The 18,992-nt window shown below is 44.3% G+C and overlaps 2 protein-coding genes across 8 annotated transcripts in view; both read right to left on the bottom strand.

Moving 5' to 3' along the window:
• Nucleotides 1-15,531, bottom strand: part of dlgap2a (discs, large homolog-associated protein 2a) — a 341,537-nt gene extending 326,006 nt beyond the window's left edge. For 2 of the 3 annotated variants that reach the window (XM_082517189.1, XM_082517200.1), the window contains exon 1: nucleotides 15,360-15,531. The gene's annotated coding sequence lies outside the window, so the exon portion shown is untranslated. The remainder of the gene's footprint in view (nucleotides 1-15,359) is intronic. The other variant, XM_082517195.1, reaches the window with a different exon arrangement.
• Nucleotides 15,532-17,288: 1,757 nt separating this feature from the next.
• col12a1a (collagen, type XII, alpha 1a) overlaps nucleotides 17,289-18,992 on the bottom strand; it is a 52,930-nt gene continuing 51,226 nt past the window's right edge. For 4 of the 5 annotated variants that reach the window (XM_082517184.1, XM_082517185.1, XM_082517186.1 and 1 more), the window contains one exon: nucleotides 17,289-18,095. In XM_082517184.1, coding sequence (XP_082373310.1) covers nucleotides 17,968-18,095 — 128 coding nt within the window. In that variant the 3' untranslated portion in view covers nucleotides 17,289-17,967. Of the gene's footprint in view, nucleotides 18,939-18,992 lie in introns of all 5 variants that reach the window. The other variant, XM_082517187.1, reaches the window with a different exon arrangement.

Raw genomic sequence — 18,992 nt, 5'->3', positions numbered from 1 at the left:
TTTGGCCTGCTACGAATATCAAATGATAACGAGCAGTTTGCAGTGGACTAAAGTGAGATGATTTACAGCCTCTGAGAAACGAACCCTTCTAGTCTGGACACTCCATGAATTCAAATTAACAGCTGGCTCTAGATATTTATGATCCTCTGACTTTACCACGAGACATCATCACAAGACTTCTCAGAATGTAATAGGCAGGGATGATATTTGATCACTATGTTATATTACAGCACTGAGAATAAAAACTGTAACCTGGACCAAAGACTGTGACATGTGTTTGAAAGGTCTGCAAGACCTACTGAGGGCAAACTGATTAAGCAAAGTTTACAACACAAACTACAAAATGCTCACAGACCCCAAACTTAAGATTAATAATAGGAAATTCCTAATTTTAAAATCCATAGTTCCAGTAAAAACACAGCGAAACTTCTTAGTAGATGAGTTCATGATGTTAACAGGTTTTGTGGTCATATTAAAACAAGACAAACCTTCATTTAATGTTTTTCATAATTACTCTATAACCCTGAAATACCAACAATTAAACAGCTCTCGTCATTTTCAAGCAGCTTTTCACAATTATCTCTAAATAAGTTTATTGTGTTTTTTTGCAGTGCGTTCATTTCCTTTCAGGAAAAAGAAGTAACGGGCAACATAAGCCATGCTTACAGATATTTTCTCCTTCTTTTTTTGGCCTTTCCCAGAAAAGCAGGCTGTATTCCTCCCATTACTCCCATTCAGAGACTCCTGTGAGAGCTGAGTCATGCAGACAACTCCTCCGCTGGGGTTTGCCTCTCTGACAGCTGCTCTGGCCTGAAGGGGAAACTGGAGATAATTTTCTCAAAGTTGCTCCACAAGGAGAGAGTGACACAGCATTTTGTTCACCCCAACATGTCTCTACCAGCACTTACCATCCAGGCCCATACATTCGGTAGCAATCAGTAAAGTGGGTGGCTGTAGCTCAGGAGGTGGAGCAGATCATCTACTCATCAGAAGGTTAGTGGTTCGATCCCTGGCTCCTCCAGTCTGCATGCCAAGTATCCTTGGGAAAGATTGATCTCTGATGTGTCCATCGGACTATGACTGGTAGTTAGGAAGCACTAAGAAACCTAGAGTGAATGTGGCGTGTTGTATAGAGCACTTGTAGGAAAGAGGAGCCCAGTAAGGTGGGCCTTACTCTGAGGTTTGACCTGATTTCTATCTATTATTAGACTCAATTGGTTTCTTTCAAAATGTAAAAGAACCCACCCAACACATTAATTGCAGTCTAGATCTCGTTTTAACATATGACATAGAAACTGAACATTTAACAGTGTTGCCTGAAAACCTTCTCCTGTCTGATCATTTCCTGATAACATTTAAATTTAGATTAAGGATGACACAGCAGTGGGGAGCAGTCAACACAGAGCAGAGCAGCTATCTGAATGCTGCTCCCACAGAAGTCGATCATCTTGTTAATAATTTTACTTCTTCAATATGTATGACTCTGGAAGCCGTACCTCCTCAAATCAGAAGTACTTCACTCTTTGCCATAACTCTCAAATATTTTATGACAGCGATTAGAACATGCTGTAGGTATTACAGGTACTGCACTGCAGTGGTTTGTATCATATCTATCTAATAGACTCCAATTTGTGCATGTAAATGGAGAGTCCTCTTCACACACTGAGGTTAATTATGGAGTTCCACAGGGTTCAGTGCTAGGACCAATTCTGTTTACATTATACATGCTTCCCTTAGGCAGCATCATTAGAAGACAGCATACATTTACACTGCTATGCAGATGACACCCAACTCTATCTGTCCATGAAGCCAGATAACACACACCAATGAGTTAAACTGCAGGAATGTCTTAAAGACATAAAGACCTGGATGGCCGCTAACTTTCTGCTTCTTAATTCCGATCAAACTGAGGTTATTGTACTCGGCCCTGAAAATCTTATTTAAAAGTAGAATGGGAGGCAGAGCCTTCAGCTTTCAGGCCCCTCTCTTGTGTTGAACCAGCTTCCAGTTTGGATTCGGGAGACCGATGTCCACTTTTAAGATTAGACTTAAAGCTTTCTTTTTAGTTAGGGCTGGATCAGGTGACCCTGCATCCTCAGCTGCACTGCGCTGGGTGTAGGCTGCTGGGGGATTCCCATGATGCACTGTTTCTTCTTCAGTCATCTTTTTTACTCACTATGTGTTCACACACATCTGCAGTTAATCATTAGTCATAATGTTTGTCTCTCTTCCACAGCATGTCTTTGTCCTGTCGTTTTCCCTTCCAGTCACCCCAAACGGTCGCAGCAGATGGCCCCGCCCCTCCCTGAGCCTGGTTCTGCCAGAGATTTCTTCCTGTTATAAGGGAGTTTTTCCTTCCCACTGTCACCAAGGCACTTACTTATAGCGGGTCATATGATTGTTGGGTTTTTCTCTGTTTTCTTTGTATTATTGTAAGATCTTTACCTTACAATATAAAGCGCCTTGAGGTGACTGTTATTGTGATTTGGTGCTGTATAAATAAAATTCAGTTGAACTGAATTGACTGTATTCATTTCCCACATTCTTCAGTAAGTAACATTTGTAACTTAATCAATACAGTTTGACACAGAAGAAATGTTCCCATAAAATCTTTCACACCTCATCTTTGACTTCATCTTGACATGCAGCTGTCTTTGGACATCTGATGTCTTTAGTGAAAAATGCTAACAACACTCACTGTGCGCAGCCACTGTGGGGTTACACATCGCTTCGCTTGCAGTGCTGTTAGATTTCACTGGACTGAATGTGCTGGGGGAGAAAAAAGGCTGAAATACATCAGCTCTGATTGAAGCAGATGAATCATGTCACAGGATGAGGTACTTATCCAAAGTCATTACTCATAGCTACCCAGGAGCATTTAAACCGCTCTTCGAGGACGGGAAGAAACATGTCAGGTATTGACGTCAGTTGAGTTAATTGGGTTATAAATGGTTTCGTGCACACCTATGCACTTGGATGATCCAAAGATATAGCAGGATTGGGATTTATGTCTTCAGCTGTATGCCCATAGCACTCAACAACTGTCTAACCCTTTGATGATCATTAAGGCCTCAGTCACAACCCCAAAGTGTCTGAGACCACCCTCAGGTCTTCATAAATATACCATCACGTCTCACTCTGCTTAAAGGTCAGACTTCTTGCACATCCTTTTCTGGGATCGGCAGAGGAATCAAAACACTTGTTGGCTCCCGACCCGTGATCTCCGCAGCTGTGCTCTACGTTGTGTTGCAGGAAGCAGCACATGCAGAGCAGTGACCCGGGTGGGGGACGTCTGCTGAATCGCCTTCCTTGCAAAACAGACAAGTTGCCCAGCATGGAAAAATTTGGACCTTTTCTATTGCATTGGAAGTGACATATATTTGACAGAAAAAGATATTCATGATCAGACTGGAGGTGAAACAAAAGTCGGGGGATCACCTGATGGATACTCCAAGACTAATGACAGTAGCTTTACCTGAAATCCTTTCAGAAGGAGTACAGATGTTTTTGGCCGTGTGCATAGCAGTGAACTGACCCTCTGTTGGGACTAGCAGGGACTAAAACACTAAACACACTGAGCAGAAGAATCAGAGCTGAACAGTGACTGGGTGTCGATGCTGAGACAGGTTATATAACAAGTGTTAGAGAAAGCAGTGTTTGTCATTAGGATTTAAGTGATTAACTGGGACTATTTTCTCTTTAAGTTGTAGTTCTTTGGTTCTTGTCTGTGGGAAAGAATTCACAAACAAAGACCTTTTTTAAAAAAAAAACAAGGTCAGCGGGAGAACTGTTGGCGCTCCCTTTCCCTTCCCATATTCAAAGAGGAGCAGTGCTCAACTGTTGCTTTTGGCATCTCAGTCAGTCAAAACCTTCTGTCTGTATGTTCTCTGAATATTTGCTCTTTTAGGAGTCAACATCCCCCCCATCCCCTTCAAGTTCAAAAGGACTACTCCGTTCCTCCCTCAGGTTTTGGTTGGAAAACCGCGAATCAAGGGCCGTCCGTTATAATGGGTGGCTGCTCAAGGGTGAAGCAATTCCTATACATTTGTGTGATTGTATCTTTATTTATTTCAGACATAATAAAACAAACAAAAAAAAAACAATATATACTCGTCTACATGTATTTTCATTTACGAATATGAATATATGTGTAGATATACACACACACACACGTATTTGTACAGACAAACAAGAAAAATATAATAAAATAACAGTTGTCTGGTCTGAAATGTGGTTCTCTTTGAAACCACATTAAAGCCAAGCTAACGTTCTGGGCTTAGAAAGTCTGTGATGAGATGATACAATTTACAGTAAGCCCATGAGTAAATAGCTTTGCTTGTATTCTAGAGAGCTTTGAAAGGATGTTTATAAATCCATATATATCCATAATAATAAATTATTCTGTTGCATTTTCTTGGAAAGTTGGACTGCCACACAGTCTGAATGCTGGTTCATGTTCACAAAGCTAATAATACCTTATAATTTAGTGGGAAGGTTAAAAAAAAAAAAAAAAAAACTAAAGAAAACCTTTTTAGTAATACAGCATTCAATGAAAAGCTTTATTATTGGTCTCTAAGCATCCATACTGGTCAGTCCCTCCCAGAAATGGTGAGCTTTGCAACCTCACTATTTCTGTAATACATAGATGCCACAGAGCAGCTTCTGTGTCCCGAGCATGGATCCTAAATGTCTGGAGTCCAAAAAAGGTTTCACAGTATTATTCATGAAACCAGTAACCCCCTCATGTCCCACTGATGGAAGGATTGGCATCCTAGCAAAGACAGCTCTCAAAAGGGTAGAAGTGTTTTCATTACAGGATAAACGAGACAATGTTACCACCCTGCTGAAGTGTCCAAGAGCAAGGCAGGGCTTTATATACACCTCACTGACATCTGACACATGAACGGCACCACAACTGATGATTATTGAGACTACAAAGGTTAGGAAACCTCCTTTTAATGTTTAGCAGTGTCTGTTTTAATACATAGTGGTACACAGTACGTATGCACAACTATTAGTTGTAGGCATGTTATGGAGCACGGAGTGAAAAGCACTAGTGGACCAGAACAACGAAGCTCACTACAGTAGAAGAAAAATAGCTCTTAATGGCGCTCAGCATTTGCTCTCTGTGCACTGACTTGATTGTTGATTGAATACAAACGTAATAAAAAGGTGTTGATTGATAACAGTGTTCCGAATCACAGGTGGTGGTTGTCACCATTTCCCGGTTCAGTCAAAACGGCAGTAATTGAAATTTGGCAGAATATCTCAGTTCCGGGATTGGCCCATCCTTTCATGTGCATGCTTGGAGCATGCAGCAAAACTAGCCAGGTATCTGGGCTAGCATTGATCTCTCTTATCTGCCGATCACAATGATTAATATCATCACACGGCGTGCAGATCAATGCTTAAAGCCTGATTTTAATAAAAAATGTAAATGGCCCATATGTTTCCACCTTCCACTGCATGTGATTTCCATTATTTAGCTGTCAACCCAGAAATTCATCTCATGCTATCACAGCAACCCTAAAAGTCCTCATAAAATTCTACTTTTCAGTCACTGATGACGACTTTTCGATAAGAGATTCCTTTCTTATTGTGATGATGTTAAATGCTCATAAAATGCTGTGATTAACGCCATGAAATGAAGAAGTTGACACGTCTCTGCAGCGTTCTGTAACGTTTTACTCCCACAGCTCTGTTATAAATCAACAGGGTCGAGTGGCTTTGGTGGGTTTTTCTTTCTCTAAAGCCAGTCTGTATTTTTGTTGTATTTTAGTGTGCCAGTGCTGATGGAACACAGCTCACAGGAATTTGACGCTGCCATATTGGACCATTGTGAGAAGAACATCAAAGCATTTTTTTTAAATAAGCAAAACATATCTTTATGTAACATCAATGTCTCCTCGTGACACCCAACATTTATTACATTTATGGAGCATATGGTGAGAGTTTGGCTTCTTCTCTTCTTGCTGAGAGTTAGATGAGAAAGTTGGTATCACTGTCATGTCGGAACAGACAGGAAATGAGAGAAAATGAGTGACTCACAGGTGCCGGCACCTTTTGATGTCATTTTCTAGCTTTTACATCTGATTGACACATTTGGATTGGATAGTCCTCTTTTGTGACTCTAATAATGGCCATACTTTACAAATTAACTTCCCATTTTATTCACATTGACTTGAAACTATCGGCTGAGGTCACAGAGCAGAGCGGGAGCCGAGGGCTGTTTTCCCGTAGACTTCTGTACAAATGGAAGTTTTTTTACGACCAGATGAGTCGCCCTTGACTGTCCATTAAAAATGCAGGTTTGAGCACCAGTTCAGCTCGCTGGTCTGCCTTATGTCTAAAATGTAGCAGCCTCGCTTTGAGTCTGAGAATAAATCTTTTTAAAAATGCAGGTTTACGTCACTGACTGCAGACTGTTGGCCTTTTATGCAGTTTATAGTTTAAACTCTTGTTTTGATTGTCTGCACTTTAAGGCTAATTCTTTCTTTTATTGACTTAGCTTCACAGTGATGGGAACATGTTAAATGTGGAGGGAGGGGGGACTGTTACTGGGAATGGAACATTGTAACTTTGTATCTAAATTTTGGTTTTATTTTAGCAAATCTAATCAGAAGCTGACCAATTAAGAATATTAATGAAGCCATAAAACGCAGCCATGAATGAAATTCTAAGCACCCACATTAGGCCCCACCTTCAGAGATTGACAGACCACGTGACTTTCGCGCATTGCATGCCGGGAACTCGTGGCAAAACAATCCAAGTACCGCATCAAATGCAAGCATTTGCAGCACCGCAAAACTTTCATTCTCCGGTTCCAATGAATTCTTGGTTTTTCTTTGTCCCCCCAAAAAGTTATGTACAAAACGAAGGAGAACAATGCCGGTCCGTACAAAGACAGACTCGACGAAAAGTCAAAGAAAAGATACGAGGAAAAAAAATCCTCGTATCTTTTGTGAAAGGGTTAGACCCTTACGAGCACACAGAGTGGACAAAATACTGTGGCGAGCTCAGACAAGGAGGAGACGGAGGTATCGTTTGGTCTTGCTTCCCGTGAGTTAGCCAGGGAGCACAGCCGTTTATTGACATCTGCAGAAGAACACTGCTGCTAGCTAACTGCTCAGCGCGGCAACAACACAGCAACAACAACACACAGGGCGCCCTCTGACCCCGGAAGGACACACCGCCGCAGCGAGAGGGCGTCACCCGTCACTATGGCAACATAAACAAAACATAACTGTACAAACAGAACCCTGAACAGCCCTGACCCGCTACAATACGTTAGCGTGCTGCCCAACTTTCACCACGCTCATATTTATAATTATACGGTTCTTGGAGTGAGTGCATACACTCATGAAGTTTAGTAACTTCAGGTCACTGCAACAAGCTCAGGTACAGTTTACCGACGGATGGGTACAGGACCTTGAAATGCACCGTGTAGATCGAAAGACCATCGTATGAACAAAGGTAAGTTTACCAGTCTCACAAATCGTCTTCATAAATACACATTCGCTAACAGTTTATTAATAGGACCTTTGAGCTCAACGGTAATTAATTAGTAGTGGAAATAATTTCTGGTACGCGTTACAGAAATGTAGCAGTGACAATAATACTGCATGCTGTAATCGTACTGGGCAATTAGTGATACAAAAAAAACCTGTTTTATCCTGTGAATAAAAGTATATGTTTTTGTCAATGTACCATGGTAATAACAGAAGCGAAACACAATATTCTGTCAGGACAATTCACTATTTATGCACAATAAACAAAGGAGCGACAATTTCTGTTCAGTGCCAGACTTGCTTGTAACCTATTGTGGGACTCATGTAATGGGTGGGCACAGATGGAAGTATTGTAATAGATATCGCCCCCCCCCCCCCCCCATAATCTCATGCATTCTTATCATTGTTATGTTATGCGTTCAGTTCTGTATTACTATTTCTGACACATACTGTGATAACTGGCAATATAGCTAGGATACTCTGATCAATGATGATTCCCACGGGTGGTGCTCACGCAGGCACTGAAACGGGCAGCTTCGGGCTCACGCAGGCACTGAATCGGGCAGCCTTGGGGTCCTGTGTGTTCTACTGCACAGATAGCCTGCAGAGCGCAGCTACGCTGAACTGAAGTGCTTGTGTTTTGTATTTGCAGTTGCAAAAGAGCAAGTAAAGAGAACGATTCTGAACTCATGCACGCCTGGAAGTGTCATTTGTCCAAGTGTGCAACAAATTTTGGAGGCACCGCTGGGATTATTAACGCCGTGTCCAGCGTGATGAAAATAAGGAAGGGGCGTGGCTACAGCAACCACGATGGACCTCGAGGAGCTGGCAGAGACTGTGTCCCAGACACTCTGGAACCTACAACTCGACCAACTCAAAGGGGTATGTGCTGAAGCTAAAATCCCTAGTGGAAATGTCACAACAAGACGAGCGTTAATAAGATTAATTACAGAATCGATGGACAAGGTTATTAATGATGAAGAGCAGGATGTTGCGCTCTGCTATCTAAAGAAAATGTTAGAAAGTGTCGACCCAGCGATAGGGAGCTCCAGAAGCACAGAAAGTGGATCAAATCCAACGAGCTCGCCACAGGGGGCTCAGGAAATAAGGGAAGAAGTTGATTTAGCAGAGAGATACGCACAGCTCCAGAGAAACAGCGAAGCACTGCAGGAAGAAATTAGGAGGCTGAGTGGAAGGGTGGAGAGGACACCACCAAATCAACCAACCACCCCACAAAATGTGTTTCCTGTCGCAGCCAACCGCCTTTCGGAAGTGACGATAAGGAGGGAATTCAAAATCTGTGGTCAAATTGGGGAGAAGGGCCAAAAGGACAGACTCTCATACACCAACCTGATGCATCAGATTGACAGAGGTCTGAACAAAGGACACAGTGAAGCGGAGGTTATAGAGGCTGTGGTGAAGTCTGTCAGCCCAGGTTTGAGTCTTAGAGACATGCTTGAGATAAAACGTGACCTCACCCTCCCCCAATTGAAGGCCATATTAAAGGGGCATTTTAAAGAAGATCGCACCACAGATTTGTATCACAGACTAGTGAACGTCACACAAGACAGCCGTGAGTCTCCCCAAAACTTCCTCTTCAGAGCAATTGAGTTAAAAGAGAGGCTGCTGCTTGCATCGGAAGACACGGGGTCCAATGAACAATACAGCCCTGAGCTCATCCAGAAGAAATTCTTGAGGTCGGTCAGTACTGGGCTACTGAGTGACCCTATCAAGTTTCAGCTCAAGCCCTATCTGGATGACCCTCGGGTGACAGATGAAATCCTCATTGATAAGATGAATGAAGCAGCTAGTGTTGAATCAGAAAGACAATTGAAGCAAAAGAAAACTACAGGCAGCAAATCTGTGAAAGTAAATGAACTCCAGACGGAAAGGCCAGCCAGTCAATTGGGTCTGGGTGTAGCCGAAACTAGGTTGGGGACTCAAGAGCAATCAGCTGAAGTGGTGAAACCCAAGAACCGCAGAACACCTGTTGTAGCTGCTTCCCGAGAGTCGGAGCTGCATGAAGCGGTCAGGCTGCTGAGAGAGGAGATGGCTGAATTAAGGAGGAGCATCACCACCCCTCAAGGCCCCACTCGCCCACTAAGAACCAGTGGGAGGAGGGGATGTAAGGCATGCCAGGAGCAGGGAACCAATGAAGGGTGTGAACACTGCTTCAAGTGTGGCCAGCCAGGACACCTCTCCAGAGGCTGTAGAGGGCGAAGGGGGGCAGCAGAAAGATCGGAGAGCACTCAAGTGGGAATCCAGACCATCGCCCCTCCCAAATCATTAATTCCCATCCATGCTGAAGCAGATGACAAGTTGCATGAACTGCTTTGGAATCGGATAAGACAGCTGGAGGCAGAATTAGAGCAGAGTGGCAAGGCTAAAGAGACTGTGGGTGCCACGTATGCCAGTCATCTCTCACTACGCTGTCAGGCTAAGCTGAGAGCCCTGATCGGGAAGAAGTGTATGGTGGATTGTTTCTTTGAAGGTGTAGAAACACAAGCATTGTGGGATACAGGCTCACAGGTGACTATCATTAATGAGAACTGGAGGAAGTCCTGCTTTCCACATATCCAACTGAGAAGCACAAGTGAACTCCTAGGTGAGGATGAGGCTCTGGTGGGCAAAGCAGCGAACCAAACACCCATACCCTTCGCAGGTTGGGTTGAGCTAAAATTTAGACTGGGGTCAACTAGAGATCCACAGCCAGAGCTAGTTGTCCCCGTGCTTGTCTCAAAAGAACCAGGAGTAGCAGAGCCACCCATCATTGGCTATAATGTGATTGAGCATTTTGTGAAGGATGGAATGGAGCAGCATCCAGACGTTACACCTGCGGTGGTAAGGGAAGCCTTCTCGATTGATTGTAAGAAAGCGGAAGTGCTAATTAACATCGTGCAGCGCTGCCACAAAAGCGACGAGGAGGGTGTGGTGAAAGTTGGGAGGCAAAAGATAGTGATTCCAGCGGGACAAAGCAGGGAGGTTAAGTGCAGTGTGAGGACAGGTCCCCTTCGCCTGAAACAGGAGGTTCTTTTTGAACCAGAGGACATTTCAAAACTACCAGAGGGGGTTAACCTGAATGAAACTGTCATTGGACTGCAGAGGGGAACCCGGTCCAGGGTGGTTATTCCAGTCACGAATGGCAGCAGCCATGACATCACCCTCCTCCCTCATGCAGTGTTGGGACGGCTACAGCAAGTGAAGGCTATTTACCCAGTAGACGTAAGACCAGTAAGTGCTGAAAACATGGGCAAGTTGACGTGTGCTAGTGAAAACACAGGGAGCACCATCAGCGCCCCAGAACAGCACAAAGGGGAGTATGAAGAGGTGGGCAGATGCAGCCAAGATTTATGGGACCCACCGGTGTCAGTTGATCACCTGACCCCAGACCAGCAGGAGCAGGTGAGAAAAGTCCTGCGTGATGAGTGTGCTGCATTTTCAAAAGATGAGAGCGATGTGGGATGCATCCCCTCCCTGCAGTTAAAGATCAGATTGAATGACACAACCCCAGTAAGACGCACATACATCTCAGTCCCCAAGCCACTCCACAAGGAGGTGAAGGAGTATTTGGAGGACCTGTTGAATAGAGGATGGATTCAGAAATCCCGTTCCCCCTACTCATCGCCCATCGTCTGTGTGCGCAAGAAGGATGGAAGTCTGCGTCTCTGCGTGGATTACCGTGAGTTAAACCGGAAATCCATTCCTGACCGTCACCCCATCCCTCGTGTTCAAGACATGCTAAACAGCCTGACTGGGAGTGCATGGTTCTCAGTGTTGGACCAGGGCAAGGCGTACCACCAGGGTTTCCTGGAGGAGAGTAGCAGACCCCTCACAGCCTTCATCACACCTTGGGGCTTATATGAGTGGGTAAGGATTCCCTTTGGTTTGTCCTCGGCTCCAGCAGAGTTCCAGCGCAGTATGGAAGAGTGCCTGGCAGGCTTGAGGGATGAAATATCTCAGCCATATCTGGATGACAATTTGGTCCACAGCAGATCATTTGAGGACCACCTGCGTGATCTGAGGGAGGTCCTGCGCCGCTACCAAGAGCACGGGGTGAAGCTAACCCCCAAAAAGTGTGAAGTGTTCAAGGACAAGGTGAAATTCTTGGGAAAAATTGTATCCAAAGATGGCTACTGCATGGACCCTGCTGAATTGGCACCAGTGCAAGCACTAAAAAACCGCAAACCTGAGACTGTGGGAGACCTAAGGAAAATGCTAGGTTTCCTGTCATACTACCGCCCCTACATTCCAAACTTCTCACGCACTGCCAAGCCACTATACCAGCTGCTATCGATCGGAAAGAGTCAAGTGATTACTGACAGAAGATCAACGGTAACAAAGCACAAAGGACAGCGGAAAAAAGCAGACCAACGCCACTCAAGCCAGCCAATCACATGGACAGAACAACACCAGGCAGTGCTATGCCAACTGATAGAACACCTGCTGAGTCCACCACTCCTGGCATACCCTGACTTCGAAAGGCCATTTGTGCTGCACTGTGATGCCTCTCAAGAAGGGCTTGGTGCAGTCCTGTACCAGAGACAGCAGGGCCAACTGGTTGTCATTGGGTATGGGTCGAGAACTCTAACAGCTCCAGAAACCAACTACCACCTCCACTCTGGAAAGCTAGAGTTTCTAGCAATGAAGTGGGCAATCTGTGAGAGGTTTCGGGAGTATCTGTACTACGCACCTTCGTTCACAGTGTATACAGATAACAATCCGTTGACCTATGTCCTGACTACAGCGAAGCTAAATGCTACAACACACCGGTGGGTTGCTGAGCTAGCCGATTTTAACTTCTCAATCAAGTATCGGCCGGGAAGGGCTAATGGCGATGCTGATGGTTTATCACGAATGCCGCTAGACATGGAGGAGTACATGCGCACATGCTCGCAGGAAATGAAACCAGAGGTAATCACCCCTGCGACAGAGGTGCTTCAGTTGAAAGCCCATGAAGATGAGCCATGGATGTGTCCAGCTACCATAACCACAGCATGTGCTGATGTAGAGCTTGAACGAGTAATGGCCCCAGTGACACAGATCTCCAAAGAGACACTAAAGAAAGCACAGGAGGATGATCCAGTCATTGGCAGGGTGCGAGAATGTGTTATGACAGGAAAATGGCCCCCTTGGAGAGGAAGAGACAGGGGGGAAGACACTTCCGTTCTAAGCCGGGAAAAGAGTAAGCTGTACCTCGACAAAGATGACATCCTGTACAGGAAATCAGCTGCGCGAGCTCAGCTAGTGTTACCCAAAAAATTCCATCAGCTGGTGTACAAGGAGCTCCATGAGGAAATGGGACATCTCGGAGTGGAGCGGACACTCGCCTTGGTCCGTGATCGATTCTATTGGCCACATATGCAAAGACATGTGGAACATTATGTGACTAAGGTGTGCAGTTGCTTGAAACGGAAACGTCCCGGCAAACCAGACAGAGCACCGCTGGTCAACATTGTCACCACATACCCTTTTGAGATGGTCTCAATAGACTTCCTGCATCTGGAGAGTTGTAAAGGAGGATATGAGTACATCCTAGTCGTGATGGATCATTTCACCCGGTTTGCACAGGCATATGCATGCACCAACAAGTCAGCAAGAACAGCGGCAGAAAAGATCTTTGGAGATTTTGTGCTCAAATTTGGATTCCCTGCCCAGTTACACCATGATCAGGGAAGGGAGTTTGAGAACCAGCTGTTTGCCACCCTGGAAAAGTACTGTGGAATCCAGGGGTCACGCACAACACCTTACCATGCAGCGGGGAACGGCCAGGTGGAGAGATTTAATCGGACACTCCTTTCCATGTTGAGGAGCCTGACAGAGGAAGCCAAGGCGGACTGGAAAAACTCCTTGAGCAAAGTGGTGCATGCGTATAACTGCACACGCAGTGAAGCAACAGGATATGCCCCATATTATCTTCTCTATGGCAGAAACCCCCGCCTACCAGTGGACATCATGTTTGGCCTGGTTCCAGGTGACCAGAGTACTTCTCACAGTGATTACGTCCGTAAGTGGAGAAGTAGGATGCAAGAGGCATACAGACTGGCATCAGAAACAGCCCAGAAAGAGAGGAACAGAGCGAAAAAGCAGTATGATCGGAAGGCTCATGGAGTGGAACTGCAACCGGGATGTCGGGTGCTAGTACGGAACTTCAGAGATCGGGGTGGGCCCGGAAAGCTAAGGTCTTACTGGGAGGAGCGAGTACATGTCGTGTTAGAAAGAAAGCACAAAGATAGCCCTGTCTATGCCGTACAGCCAGAGAGAGGACCAGGGAAAGTGAGAGTTCTGCACAGGAACCTCCTACTGCCCTGTGACTTTCTCCCCGTCCAGGAGGAGAAGCTGGAGAAAAACAAGAATGGGAAGGAGGATGCCAAACAACAAAGAAAAGGAAAGACCCAAGAAAAGCAGCAGGAGAGTGACCACGACAGCGGTTCAGAGGATGAGGGTGACTGGGGAATTATCACCACACAAGCTGCGGAATCACCCACCCAGATCAGGAGTCAGCTGAGGGCAGAGGAGTTCCAGCCAGAAGAAGCTAACGGAGAACTGTCAAGTGGTGGTGTCAGCAGCGAGTGCCTAGACGAGGGTGGAAAAGGTGGACTGGAGTCAAGTGCAGAGGAGGAAGAGGCAGGGCGAAGTGAGCTGTCTGGGGAGGAGAACAGAAGAAGTCAAGGACAGGTGTCGTCATCTGATGAAGAAGACGAGGGAGAGCCCAACTCACAGCCAGTTCCCACAAGAAAGTATCCTTTCCGATGCAGAAATCCACCCAAGACATTCACGTATGACACCTTAGGTCAGCCATCAGTCATAAACAGACACAAGTGATGTCCACAGCTAAGAGGAAAAAACTAAGTTCATTGTCACATGTTGAGTTTACTGTGGTGACAGTTTAAACAGAAAGGGAAGTGTTCACAGTAGCAAATGTTAAAAAGAGCTAATTTGACAGAGCAACAACTGCATGTATTTGTTTAATAGTTCACATGAGTTAAACAGGGAATACCAGAACCAGACTAGCTACACATAGAGAGATACTGGCTTGTATGTGAGATATACAGCAGTAAATGTGTGTCTGTGTAAAAGGTTACATGGTAGAGTGATAGGTCTACACCTTCAGCCGGATACAGAGCACGCCTGAGTGGCGGAGAGACTTTACAGACATTGCCTGGCCAGTAGTGTCTGTTGCTGGTACATGACATGAAGGGGGAGATGTATGTCATGCCAAAGACTGTTACCGGACAGAACGTATCTTGAGAGGCTGACTCCCAGTGAAGCTACTGCTGTAACCTTCTGTTGAAGACATGCATTCTGGAAAAAATCTCTAATGTCAGGATGACATTCATTTTTGGAGGGGAGAGAGTGTGGGACTCATGTAATGGGTGGGCACAGATGGAAATATTGTAATAGATATCGCCCCCCCCCCCCATAATCTCATGCATTCTTATCATTGTTATGTTATGCGTTCAGTTCTGTATTACTATTTCTGACACATACTGTGATAACTGGCAATATAGCTAGGATACTCTGATCAATGATGATTCCCACGGGTGGTGCTCACGCAGGCACTGAAACGGGCAGCTTCGGGCTCACGCAGGCACTGAATCGGGCAGCCTTGGGGTCCTGTGTGTTCTACTGCACAGATAGCCTGCAGAGCGCAGCTACGCTGAACTGAAGTGCTTGTGTTTTGTATTTGCAGTTGCAAAAGAGCAAGTAAAGAGAACGATTCTGAACTCATGCACGCCTGGAAGTGTCATTTGTCCAAGTGTGCAACACTATATCACCAATTATGTTAAGAAAAATGACGTATTAACTACAACAAAACACTGACCTTTGTGGGAATGCTTGGAGCAGACTAACATGTGAGCTGGAGTGTTCTGGGACGTTATATTTTGTCTTTGAATGGCTGCAATCCAGGCCATCCGTCGCCTCTTTGTTACTTCGGAAACATGGCTCGAACAATATCTCTTCCACGACGTAATCCGATAACAACCGATCTCTTTACCCGTCGGCTTCCCGTGGCTGTCATGCGACCGGCTATTGCAGTCAAGAATACAACAGCTTCTTGCCATTTTTTGTGTTTCTTTTTATCGCTGTGTAACTGATTTCAATTGAAAGCCTGCGTGCGCTAGTACCTCTTGCCACGAGTTCCCAGAATTCTTTGCGGTTTTACCCCTGAATGACGTCACATTTTCAATCTCTATGGTAAAACTTGTTTTGGAGATGAAGTATCAGAATTTCAGGAGCAGGACCTCCAAACATGCTCCTTCCAGTTCTCATCTTTTTTGTTCCCCAGTTCTACAAGCTGTTTGTTCTCATTCACGTGCCCCACCCTCCCTCCACTTATCAATTGTTTAACTTCTTCACTTGTATTTATAACACGGGGATCTGCCAGGCCCGGGAGCCCCTTCGAGGCCTTCCCCAAACCGCAGCTCAATTCACATCCAAGCCTTTCAGCTTACCTACTAAAACGCTGTCAAACCTAAAGTGAGGACGTGAAGTGTTCAGATGAACAGATATGTTTTAAAGAGCTTGGAGAGTGTATGAGAAGTCTCAGCTTTGCTGTTCATCCTTTCAGCAAATATGTACATTTTCCAAAACCTTTTCCCTGAAGTCATAAAATGCTACATAAGATTACAAATATTTCTTCCCACTGTAGCCGAAAAAGTGCTTTGTTTGCTGTTTTTCAAGAGGACATCCAGAGATAAAACAGAAGTGCGTAACAACCGCTAGAACAGCCCACTTGAAACTCTGGCCACAAAGTGAACACAGATGGACGCTGGATTGCCATCAAACTCAACCAGACCAGGTGGATTACAGTGAGGCATCAGTAAGTTTGGGGGGAAACGCGGTATCGTTTGGATGTGGTGGAAAAATGGGGGCAAATGTAGCCTCAGAGTTTGCTTGGACGGCGTCGTCGAATGATGTTGAGATGATAATGTGTTTGCTGTATGTTGAAACGCAGTGTGAACTCTGTATGGCGTAAAAACAGGTGTGGATACATTTCCATATGTCGCAGTAAACATGTCTGTAAGTACTATAAAATAAAAAGGGGAGGGGCTTAATAGAGAAATCATGTGATAACTAAAGCAGTGAGAACCATCAGCTGTGGGTCCTTTCACTTAAGCCTTTGTGTAACATGTAGCAGCTGTTTTACACCTTCATGCACTTATCATCAGGAAATAAAGGTAAGACACATCCAGAGTGGAATGTTTCCACGTTTGTGTTGCCGAGCTTGACCTCGGGACATTACTCGCAGCTCTTATCTGTGGCATTTGTGCAGAACCCCTCCTCAGACATGCTTTCCCTTTATCACAACAAACAGAAACTTGTCAGTTGTTGCTTACCTCATACGTCTCTTATTTCACCATTAGACATGCTTGAAGGGCATAAATCTTTGGGTTTTTCCAGTGCTGGTATTGGCCCAGTTACCACTACATTGTTTCCTTATGGATCTCTAAGCTTAATTGTTGCAGTCTGATAGGATAAAAGCCAAGCGGTTTCATGTCAAAGACTGTGAAGTAGCTCAGAAGTTGAGAAAGCTCTTTCTTTCTTTCTTTCTCTTCTCGTTGTCTTGACAGGCTCAAAATATCTTTAGCTGTCAAAATAAATAAAGTTTTCCTCTTCAAAGTCTTTTCCTGAAAGTCTCATGTTGAGGAAAAACAGGTTCTGTCGCTCAAATAAACATCTAGAGGAATTTCGAACAGACAGCAGCTGCGGCTCAGACCTTTGACGTTTCTGACTCAAAGTTCAGTTTATAGAAAAACGATAAGAAAGCTCAAACAACTGTTACATTTTCAGTAGTTTTATTGAAAAATGCCTCTTTCGTTTCAGAAATAAATAAGAAAATAAGGCTGTGTGGAATTCACAAAATGTGCAGTTAAAACATGAAAATAGCAATCCTATGTCCATAGTCTTGCAACCAAATTGAAACTGCATCGATAGGAAATGACAACTATATTCTGCCTTAGAAATCCTCAGTAAATATACAGCACAATTATGCAATTCCACCTTTGGTAAGAAAACAAAATATTTAAAAAGAAATGCTGCTTGTTACAAAGAGTCAGAATGTCAGCGGGTTTACAAATTGGTCACAATGTCACAGGGGCGATGTTTTTTAACTGAAACGGCAGTACTTACTGAAAACGACATGGGTAGATGGAAAGTGTTCAAAAACATACACGATGTACATCTCTGGACGGGATTTTACACGATTAGTGCACTGAAGCCCGATTAACACTTGCGGTTATATTACAAGCAGACACTTGGCAAGCACACAGGTTTGTAACATGTACATTTGTATTCATCTTCCTAAAGTTTGTCACATCAAAAAAAAATATATGTTCATTATAGCCAGGGGTATCAAACCCATATAAGTACTAGTTTTGCTCTGGATATCGCTTCATCCTCACTTAAGTGTTCCTGTAAGTTATTCAATAGTAGACTTTCTGACCGCTCCTTAACGTAGCTATGATGCTAGTGTTTCTGTATTGTCCTGTGGTAGCGATCGCTTTCCTCTGGGGTTTCGTGTCTCAAACTCTCCAGCTGGCTCCACAGGTATATTCACTACTTCGGGTTCAGGTGGGTACTGGTTGGCTAGAAACATATTGAGGATGGCCAATCAAAAAACGGGCTGCTTCTGCAACTTTTCACATGCACAATTTTAAATTATATTGCACTGTGGACTTTAAAAAATGCCCTGTGTCAAACTGCTTCTCTCTAAAGTAACAAAAAGAAGTTTTAAAAGCTGTGATGACATTTACAATAAAACCCAACAAGATATTGAATAAAAAAGACATAGTAACATAACCAGCTGATACTATAAAAGACAAATGGAAATAGCAGGAAAGCAACATTTAGCACCATTTTCACCAATGTACACAAAGAGCACGATGATTAAAAAGTACAAATGAAACATGCTTCAGTCTGGACCAGAGCTGTTTAGGGCACTCAGGCGTCATAAACAGGGGTTATGCTGATGTAAGTAAGCAGAGGGTTACAAGGCACGAGCTCAATACAGATGTTAACTTGATTTTTAGTGAAATGTCTCGTTTCATACAATCATTTACAAGGCAAAACATTAGTTTTATTTACACGTGTCACCTCTACATTAACGCTCCTCTATGTTAGTACTTGTTTTGGGTGGTATTTGTACATGCTCCTTCCTCTGTAGAAGTGCTCAGTCTCTGCTTTCTATCTCCCAACGGTTTGTGGTTCAAGATGCAAACAGACCAGCAGGTTGCCATCACCGTAGCTTGTAGCTGTGAGATGATGTTAGTCCGCTCCATTCGTGTTTTTTTTTTTTCTTTTTAAATGTTCAATAATCATGTCCGTGGCGATTTATCCTTACATGCCCCATAGCAAACGGCCAAACATCTCAGAAACGGGACTTCAAAGTGTAAGCAGCACAGTTGACTTAGAACGTTTACTATGCAAAACCTGAAAATAGTTCAAACAAGGTGTGAGTTTTCTGTGGAACAAAGTAAAAAGCAT

Source organism: Aulonocara stuartgranti (assembly GCF_965226115.1).
Source record: "Aulonocara stuartgranti genome assembly, chromosome: 19".
Lineage (NCBI taxonomy): Eukaryota > Metazoa > Chordata > Actinopteri > Cichliformes > Cichlidae > Aulonocara > Aulonocara stuartgranti.
This window is presented reverse-complemented; position numbering and strand designations above follow the sequence as displayed.